The 10,973-nt window shown below is 34.3% G+C and overlaps 1 protein-coding gene across 1 annotated transcript in view; it reads left to right on the plus strand.

The window, feature by feature from the left end:
- Positions 1–10,973, plus strand: part of LOC133179077 (multiple epidermal growth factor-like domains protein 8) — a 67,680-nt gene extending 56,707 nt beyond the window's left edge. Inside the window, exons 32-36 of the mRNA XM_061313798.1 lie at positions 641–817; positions 3,160–3,302; positions 4,852–4,984; positions 6,057–6,276; positions 6,659–10,973. Coding sequence (XP_061169782.1) covers positions 641–817; positions 3,160–3,302; positions 4,852–4,984; positions 6,057–6,276; positions 6,659–7,608 — 1,623 coding nt within the window. The 3' untranslated portion in view covers positions 7,609–10,973. The remainder of the gene's footprint in view (positions 1–640; positions 818–3,159; positions 3,303–4,851; positions 4,985–6,056; positions 6,277–6,658) is intronic.

Here is a 10,973-nt window from a genome sequence, read left to right on the forward strand (position 1 = left end):
TACCGCACACACTCACACAAACGTAATGTATGACGGTTGTCGAATCAATTGAAATCGAGTCAAAAATGGTTTCTCAATTACTTCAATTTAAAACTGTGTACCCGGTACATATTTCTAGAATTTCAGATCCAACAATATGTACTTTGTGGTCAACCCTTTACTAGCAGACAACCCTATTGTATATAAAATAAGATTTTCATTCCAAAGCAATATAAATGGGCGACTTTCACATTTACAAAAGTTATTTCCCTTTGTGAGGTCAACGTGCATAATCCACTGTTTTCGCTTTATAATATTATGAACTTTAGGGGGCAGTGTCTTGCAAATTGAATCTGTGTGTATATACTTGTTATGTTTTCTTTGATGCTCCATACCATGGCATACAGGAATGGTACAAAATTGTCTGAAAGCATTTGAAGGTTTAAAATATTTAGAGGTAAGTTACGAAGGATGACCATTATGCCAACAAAGAGAGATAACTCTTAGGAATGTGAAAGTTGTCAATAAATGCCACTACACTGATGTTTATTTTGTGTAAATGTTGCAAAACTTTAGATCTTTAAGGAAACAAATTTTGAAGGATTACATTTCATTAGGTAAATGTTTTTTTGTTGTTGAAACATCCTGCTTTATTATGTAGGGTAAGCAGTGTCAGTACTGCGTGAGTCGTTATGTGGGAGATCCGACCAAGAGGAAGCCATGTGTGTCCTGTTTTGTCCACTGTCATAACCACACCTCTTCTTGTGTCTCCATGGCAAATTACAGTAACCACTCATTCATGGCTAAATTCTGGAATAACAACTCCATATTAGATGATGTAAGTCAAAATTTTGTTTTTTAAGCTTGTTTCGTGTTAAATATTAATTAATTATGGTGTGCAGTCAACTTGGTATTTACTAATAAATAATGAAACATGATTCTGATATATTAGAGATTTCCATTTGTGTGTCTAGACACCTATCCGATGAACTATCATGCACAGGCACTGATGTAATATCATCTTAACAAGCATTCTGAGAGTATTGCATTAGCAATACTAGTCCCCTACCGGCAAGTGTAATCTGGTTCCCGTTAAAAATTGAAAATGCCATATTTCAGTCAAAAATCAATGAAGCAGAACGAAGTGCAAACTTGATCTGTAACTCATCAAAGTAAAGTCACATACCAAAAATCAGCTCAATATCTGCAAGCGTTTAGAAAAAAAATTGTGGAAAACCCTGAAGAATTGAAAAGGTCTTAATTCCATCAAAAATCATTGAAGCAGAAAGAAATGCAAAGTTGATATGTAACTCATCAAGATTTACTCACATACCAAAAATCAGCTCAATATCTGCAAGTGTTTACCGGTAGAAAAAAAGCAAAAAACCAAGTGGGACAGACTGACAGAGGGACAGACAGATGGGCGGACAGACTCAGAGGAAACCTATAGTCCCCTCCAGTTTTACCATCACCTTTTTTTCACAGCATACATTTCCAGTAATAACCTAATTCACAAAAAGCCCTAATAACCTTTTGGAGGAACGTTGAGAATTCATACTTCACTCAAAGATTACTTATGACCAGGGGGTGTGTTATTTTCTTGACCCAAGGTCATTTGGGCATGTTCGTGGTCACATTTAGGAAATTGTGCATGTCTCTAAAGATTTAATTTAAACAATATTTATCTTCAAAAGGAAAGGGATTGGCCAGCAGGCAAAAATTCCTGTTTAATTCCTTTCCCTATAGAATATGTACATGACTTGATTGTTGGGAAATTTTACACTAATTACATGGTAAGTTTAAAGTCACATAAAATCCCCCTTTGTATGGAAGAAAAAAAAAGATATATATATTGGCAAGTTCTAGAGACATCATTACCATAAAATTACCATAAAATTGATGACAATGAATTTTACACCATTATGTAATGTTGGTCAAAAATGTGTACTTAACCTCCAATGCTAATAACAACTTTTACAGTTGTAAAATGTATCCAGCAATAACTGAAGATATCTTCACTGGAATGATTTGAGATTTTAGTATGATGTTGGCCATGATCTAAAGGTATATCAAGATCTTGACTCAAGGTCATATCTCAAAGGTCAAAGTCACTGGGCAGAGATAGTGAAATGTCAGGGCAATAACTCTCAGAACCCTCAAACAGAGTAAATTCAAATTTGAATACTGTAAATGTATTATATTTGTGTACATGTATATGATATTGGGGGGAAATTGATTTTTGAACAAGTTAGTGTAGATTTAATTTAGGGCATTTCTTATTGTTCTTATTTATGTGTATATGTGTAAGACATTTAGCCATGTAATTGAATTAGCAGAAGATTATCTATTTAATCTAATTAAGTTTGGCTTTCTGCCAGAGGCGCTAAAAAGAATACATGGCCAAATATAATACATTTACAGTATGTTAGTGTCCATGACCTAAAGATATATAAAGGTATCTGGGCAAAAAAAAATGTAAAACTGTGCCAGGGCAAAACCCTTGATTTTAGTGAATTTAAACTTTAGTTTGTTGCTATTCATGAGTTGTATCTAGGCTCTGTAGATAATTTGAAATTTTTCACTGGAATATTCAAGTTTTATAATATAATTTATTGTCAATGACATGAAGGTGTGTCATTTGAGATTCAATTTCATAAGGTCAAGGTCATGATCAAGGTTACTGTTGAGGAAAGGGAAAGACATCTGATTTTGTTAAAAAATGTCTAAAATTGGGTCACATACTTGCTACAAAAAGGAGATCTTTAGTAAATGTGAATGGATAATAGGCATTTTATTAGATTGATGAATATTTTGTCAGTGATTTGGAAAACCAACACAATTTAGATCAGCTTATTATACATGCAACTAACGTTTATTTTATTTCTAACATTTCTATTTGGTTCATCAAAAGACTGTTCAATCTATGCAGTATTCAAAATATCTAGTTTTCCTTTAGACTATGGACTAGTATATTAACTTAGTAGCAAAGTTTAAGTCACTCAAGGGACACAGAGTAAACTAACAGCTGACTTTTATGATACAGGGAAGCCTTAGCATTTACTGCCAATAAGGCAGCTGTTGTAAGGGTCAGTAATGGCATCTTTATGGGTCATATTACAATAAGTCTGGATATATGTGTAATAAGTACAGATAATTTACTGTAATAAATACTTTTTGCAGCCACACTTGTCAGGACCAAAACCATCAGATGCCATTTGTTTAGGCTGTCAGAACAACACAATGGGGGAGAGGTGTGATCGATGCCAGGAGGGGTACTTCAGGGTGAAAAAAGAACACAAGACCCTAACAGACATCTGTATCAAGTAAGAACTCGGATAAATGCTCACTTTTTCATCTCTGAACTGCAGTTTGTGACCATTTCTCAGACACTTCCATTTCTGCTGTGGAAGTAATTTGTGGAATACTGTAAAATCACATATTTTCATGGGGTCAAATTTTCGTGGTTTGAGGAAAAAGTACTGGTTTGTGGGAATTAGATTTTGTGGTGGTGATGTATTTGAAAATTTACATTTAGTGGAATACTTGAATTTGTGGATCTCTTTAAACCATGAAAACAACAACAATTAAATCCCAGCAAGAATTAGTAATTTCGCAGTTCACTTCAAACTGAGATTTGAAGGAAAAGAGAGGGGGATTGGTTGGGATCATATAAAATCCTTTTCTCATGGATTCTCGAAAAAATTGTCAAATTTATTTGTTTGCACTCTCATATATACCCAAGAGTTTATTCAAATAGTACCCATTGAACAGGGATGGGGCCACAAAAGGATGTTCAAATGTTCACATAGAATTATAAAGAAATATTCTTCATATTATCATGTGGTAAATTTTGAGTTTACTGGGTGGAGGTAAATGCAAAATTAACAACATTATAACTTACGTAAATTTTGTATTTACCTCCACCCAGTAAATTCAAAGTTTAAAACATGACATTTAAAAACTGCAAAGCTCCCTAACCCTCACCCCTAACCCTTACCCTAACCACCCTTATCCTAACCAGTATATGCATGCAGTCAGTGTTTGAAACTCACACTAAAATTAGCTAGACATGCAGGGCTAATGTCACCCTTATTAGTCTATACAAATTTTTATCACTTTATTATATAGGACTTTATTGTGAAACTTTAAATGAAAAATTAAAATCAATGTGGCTAAACTTATTCAGTTTACTTATTTAAACATGGCATTAATTATTATTTTCATGTTTTCTGAAGAAAGTTTGTATCATCTGTCAATAAAGACTCATGGGAGTTAGTCATAACAGAAAATTACTTATGCATAAAATACTGCATGTTGATAATGAGCTGTCAACCATCTATAAGTTTGGTTTTACAGGTGTCAGTTGTACATAGACTGTTGTTTGTGTTTACAGGTGTCAGTTGTACATAGACTGTTGTTTGTATTACAGGTGTCAGTTGTACATAGACTGTTGTTTGTGTTTACAGGTGTCAGATGTACATGACTATTGTTTGTGTTTAAAGGTGTTAGTTGTACATAGACTGTTGTTTGTGTTTACAGGTGTCAGTTGTACATAGACTGTTGTTTGTGTTTACAGGTGTCAGTTGTACATAGAATGTTGTTTTTGTTTACAGGTGTCAGCTGTACATAGACTGTTGTTTGTGTTTACAGGTGTCAGTTGTACATAGACTGCTGTTTGTGTTTACAGGTGTCAGTTGTATGTAGACTGTTGTTTGTGTTTAGAGGGGTCAGTTGTACATAGACTGTTGCTTGTGTTTACAGGTGTCAGTTGTACATAGACTGTTGCTTGTGTTTACAGGTGTCAGTTGTACATAGACTGTTGTTTGTGTTTACAGATGTCAGCTGTACATAGACTGTTGTTTGTGTTTACAGGTGTCAATGTAATGGACACAGTGATACATGTAAGAATGAAACTGGAGAAGGGTGTCAGTGTCTGAACAACACAGAGACCCCAGCTTGTAAATCTAACACTGACCCTCAGGCAGAAAAGTGCTGGCAAAAACAGGTAGGTCAAGACAAAGACCTCTGTTTGTAAATCTAACACTGACCCTCAGTCAGAAAAGTGCTTGCAAAATCAGGTAGGTCAAGACAAAGACCCCAGTTTGTAAATCTAACACTTACCCCAGCTGTAAGTCTAACACTGACCCTCAGGCAGAAAAGTGCTTGCAAAAACAGGTAGGTCAAGACAAAGACCCCAGCTTGTAAATCTAACACTGGCCCACAGGTTGACAAGTGCTGGAAAGAACAGGTAAGTCAAGACAGAGACACAAGCCACTGACCCCAGCTTGTAAATCTTGCAATGACCCACAGGCAGAAAAGTCATGGCAAAAACAAGCAGGTCAATACAGACAACCCAGTTTGTAAATTGAACACTGACCCACAGACAAAAAAGTGCTGGCAAGAACAGGTAAGACAACACATAGACCTGTGCCTGAAAAGGAACACTGACTTAATGGCACAAAGCTGATGAAAACAAATAGATCAACACAGAGACCCCTGACTGTTTATCTAACATTGACCCACAGACAGAGAAGTGCTTACAAAATCAGTTAAGACAGAGAGCCCTGTCTGTGTTTACTAACATGACACATAAGCAAAAACAGGTTAAGACAGCACAGGAACACCTGTCTGTATATGGAACACACTGATCCACAGGCAGAGAAGTGCCTCCAAAAACAGGTACATGTAGGTTGGTGCTAACAAACTCTAATAGATCAATACAAAACCCCCACCCTCATTCTCATCCCCCTGTAAAATTGGCAAAACAGAGACATTTTGCATGTAAATTTAAAGCTCATCTGCAGGCATTAAGGTGCAGGACAAACAAGTTATGATCCTTCAAGTGAGAAAGGATTGTGATCAGTGAAATGAAAGATACAGGCTAAACAGGCAAATTTAAACATCAAAGATTTCGACTATTTTTCTGGGAATGAAGATCTATAAGATATCTGGTTTTGTGCAAATGAACATTGTCTATTATTTGTTCTATTTTCTTTGTGTTCACTGTATAAAATATATGGGTAGTTGTAAAAGCAAAGTTTTACCCACAATTCTGGTTTATTGTTTTCATTTCATAGTGTTCCAAATGTAAAGAGTACTTTATTGGTGAACCGACAAAGGGACATCACTGCTACAGGCAAATGACAGTAGACAAAGAATACTGCTTTGACCCCAGCACCCAGACCAACTGTAACCAAAACCCAGGGTCTCTCCTCAAAGGGAGGACCGTGTTTTTTGCTGTACAACCTCGGTACCTCAATGTTGACATCAGGATCACTATAGACGTCACACATGGAGGTAGACAATCTGTATAGAATCATGTACAGTCTGGCTTATATTAATATCCGTGTCTTATAGAATGCTTTGTTTCTAGTAAGTTTTTTGAATTTGAAATTGAAACCTTAATCAGTAATACCATAGTAATAATTAGTAATATCAGAGTTATTATAGTAGTAAGTAATATCAGAGTTTTCCATCATTTGATATATAAGAAGACTTAGTATAATTAAAAAGTCTTTCTTAATTTTTTTCTGAGACATCATGGAAACTAATGAGATCATAAAAAGGATCCTTGATCATTTAAAGAGAAGCTGTTATAAATATGAGGATAGACCTGACAAAGAAACTTATCCAAAGTTTTCTTTTTTAATTTCCAAATTGTCAAAATTTGTACTTGTAGCTGCTGACGTGTATTTTTCATCGAGTGAGAAAACATTCACTGTAAATGTACAACAAGGCACTGGAGTACACATGGTGGAACTAGACTCTGACTTTTCCACTCCTCCGGACTCTCTACATACAGGATTCCGTTCACGAAGGAGCATTTTCAATTCCACCTCTAACACGTCCCACCCTCACATAACCCTGCAGGCTACAAACTTCCACACATATCACACCGTGCAGGAGACAGGAGCCATTATCAAGTTTGAGAATGTCCGATCACGTCTGGTAGTCACATTGCCGCTTGACCAGCATGACCTCAGAACGTCCAAGTTTTACCTGATCATTTATGGCCAGGGTGACGGTAGAGGGCGAGGAACATTTGGAAACCTGTACTTCAGACAAGATCAGCCACACATCGATTTGTTTGTGTTCTTCTCTGTATTCTTTAGCTGTTTCTTCTTATTTCTTGCCACCTGTGTTTTATTGTGGAAATTCAAACAGGCTATAGACACCCAAAGAAGTCACCAACGACTACAGAAAGAGATGCTGCATATGGCCTCTAGGCCTTTTGCTAAAGTACTAGTACTTATTGAACCAGAATCCTACATTTATTCCTCTACTCCTGTTCCCAGAAGGAGAACCAAGTATACCAAAGTCACTTCAAGAAATCCACACCACCTCCCCACCCTAACCCCAGTGGAGAGTACTCTACCCCCGTTGACAATGCACAAACCAATGTTTATGAAAGAACCATTGAGCCCTTTTGATGTTGTTCCCATAGCTACAGAGCCAACAGCAGACAATATGGCCGCCTTGAGAACTGTGGTCATTCAGTTACCGGGGGACCAATCAGTGCCCTCCAAACTCTGTCTAGGGACAGGACTCACATACCAAAATAGCCGCACATATAATTATAGCCACCAAAAGTCAACAGTGAGGCAGAGGACTGCCCATCAAAACTGCTGACAGGTTAAATAAGACATTGATATATTTTATGTATTGTCTATTTCACATTAATTAAGGTTAGTTAATTTTCTGATATGAATCTGCTTCTGTCAGTGGCTGCAAATATTCTTTTTCCAAATATTTATTTTGATCACATTGACTTTCGTTGGTGGTGTATAATACTGATTAAGTGTTGTAAAACAGAAAAGTTGTATATTGAGGGTATAACAGTATCACAACTGTGGTAAATTGCAAATCAACTATGTTCTGCTCTGATCTACAATGCCATATTTGGCAGGCTGCATAATATTCATTGATTATTTTATCTGCTTTAATGAGTATAGATTCATAGTATTCAGTCTTCTGACAAGAAATTTAGTTCTAAACTAACACATACTCCAATTTTTACCATTTGGTCTTTTAGGTTGTTTTATTTTGGAATATCAGTGAATTCATTTTTGAAGTTAAAGCTGGTAGTGTCCAAGGAAAAAAACCTATTCAGTGTCATTTAGATTTGGCTGTTAGGAGATAAAAACATACAAGACGAACAATTAAATGTTGGCACACCACCCCTTTCTTTCCTCCTTCACAAGTCCTGATATAAATGTAATTTTTACCCAGTTTGTTATTAAAAAGAATGTCAGATGAGATGTTCAATGTGACTGTGATTACTATTTGAACAAATGTTTGTGTTCACGTGAGAAATGTGTTCTAAAGGTGCTTTATGAATGTTGTCTGTTCCAGCAAGTGTACAGTAAAACTTGTGATTGCATTGAGAAATATATGTTGGATTTGACTGCTGTGAAGTTAATGACTGTGTTTAATGACATTGATGACTTAATCATGGGTATCAGTTTGTAGATTGATGTTTTATATATGTGACTTCTTTAAGTTTGTCTATGTTACTTTATGTTGATATATATCATTGATGTTTGTAATATTTTAAATATTTTCTTCTGAGAGTGCAAGTGCCATATTTATCTCTCATTTATATAAAGTCAAGGTATCTTCATCAAATCTTCAAGCACTGGCATCATAAAATCCCTTGTGTTTAGCTATATTGGTGGACATTCCGTAGTGGTTTCAGATTTGTGTAGATGTCAAAATAACCATGTATACCTCTTTTTTCCAACATAAATGCTCATCTAGTCGTAGGAATGATGTACATTGTACACCATTATATATGTTTCTTTGGCATTTCTAGCTTGATAATTAGTTTTAATCTTGAAGTCATTGCATTATGAATATTAAGTTTATCACCCAGTGATTTGTTTTGTTCTTAGTGCATAAGCATTATTCACTTTGTTTTCTACCAATTTTTTTTTATTTTCATTGATACAAAATATCTGGGCATTTTTATGCTTGGTGTTAAAGTAGTATAACTATTGAACAGTCATTGAATTCCAACTGCTGCCGAGCTTATAAAATGTTGCTGGCAAGATTTCTATAAAATTATAGCAATGTGGGGTTATTTTGAGATTTTCATTGTCTGCTTTAAAAAGAAAACTGTGATATTAATTACTGTAGAATCATTATTGTTTGTGGGTGACCAATATTTGTGGGTCACCCTTACCCCACTAAAAATAATTGGCATTATATTATTTCATTGATCTTATGTATACAAGTTATTCAAGGAATTATGTCAGTATAAACCAGTAAAACTGATTGCCCGTGTTCTTGACCCCCCATGAATTAAAGTGAATCCGTAGTATGATTTTAATAGGGCTGAATGAATAAAGTTTGGATTTTTTATTATTCATTTACACTGTTAAACAATCATAAATATTAAGAGTATTGACAGCAAACAATCATTTTTTTTTTTTCTGGAAGTTATGACTGAAATGAAACCCATATCAAAACAAAAAAAAACAACATGACATTAAATTTGTTAAAACTCTGTCACTATAAATTTGCTCATAGTGCAAACTGCACTGTCAAGTGGATGCTTAATCCATTTATTTTTGATTTGCTTCTGATCTCTGTTACATGTTACTCTAGTCAATATGCTTTAATCTTAATTATCATCAATTACTTTTGCTAATCCATTTATGTAAACAAAAATTGTTGTTTCTCAAAATAATTGTCAATTTGTAGATTGTAAATTATCGATTGTAAATCGAGTTTTTGTTTAAGACAGGCATTCTTGCATGTGTGTGTTTATGCAAAGTTATGTTATATTTATTTGGCTGAAGATATTTCACTGCTTTTTTCAATCAAAATAATAAATTACTTCTTTTATCACCTTTACTTGATAGCGAGTGTGTTTTTGTACCCCTCTCCTCCTCTCTTCAGTATCATGAACCAATTAATTATTGTTTTGCTTGAATCATATACAGTGTTAGTTGTAAAGTTGTACCAAGTTTTGTATAAAATTTATAGATATGTGATGAGAATTATAGATTTAGAAGGAAATGGAATTAATACACTATGTATTAGAATGATATAAATATATTACAGTTTTGTAACTCCATGACAAAGGAAGATGAAGGAATCCTAACAATACTGTCAAGAGATATTTTTATTTTAGACATGAAGAATTGATTAAAACAAGTAAGAGCTAAATTTGGTAGGATTGTTTTGATTTAGTATTAAGGTATCCAATATATATATATATTTTTTAATGTATGATTATAGTCAATGAAACTCCAAGGGCATGAATGAATTTATGGACAGTTATAATTATGACCGATTTATTTTCAAGGTGTGTACTCTTGCAATAATCATCATTGTATGATATTCTAATTAAGGCAATTAATTGCTCAATAGTGGCTGGGAAACTAACTATGATTGAAATAAAAATTGCTTTTTATTATGTTCTGTTGACCTTTGTTGAAACTGGTCTCTTGTATTCTTTTTAAAAGCCTTTATAGTTTTAACCCTTTGCAATGTCTTACTCCTTGATCAATCAGAAATATATATATATAAAATGCAGTGATCCCTTGGCAAATACTTTTGTATTATATAAAAGTTTACAACATTATTATGAGGAATCCTTTATATAGAAAGCTTTAAATAACTATGATTTATTTTAACAGTTTTCAGTTGTATAGCAATGTGTACTTAAAAGCAACACTTTTAAATTATTCATATAGGTAACATTTTTTTATGTATCAGTCTGATATTCAGAAAAGACATGAGGGATGTCTTTATAAAGGGTTGAGAGTTTGTGCCTTTCCTGAAGGCAAAGAAAATGGAATGAATTCAGATATATTTGTATATATTAACTTTTGTTGCCCGATAGATATTGTATTGTATATGTTTAACTAGATGATTGCTATATCCAGTAATTGTTAGCAGAGTGGCTATGTATTTGTTTTTTGTTATTCGCAAGACTGTGTATTAGAGTTGAGCACTTGACAATGCAATAAAATGTACTACTTATCATG

The sequence above is a fragment of the Saccostrea echinata genome, unplaced genomic scaffold (assembly GCF_033153115.1).
Source record: "Saccostrea echinata isolate AGI-Se365-2 ecotype Australia unplaced genomic scaffold, CSIRO_AGI_Sech_v1 ptg000004l, whole genome shotgun sequence".
In the NCBI taxonomy this organism is placed as follows: domain Eukaryota; kingdom Metazoa; phylum Mollusca; class Bivalvia; order Ostreida; family Ostreidae; genus Saccostrea; species Saccostrea echinata.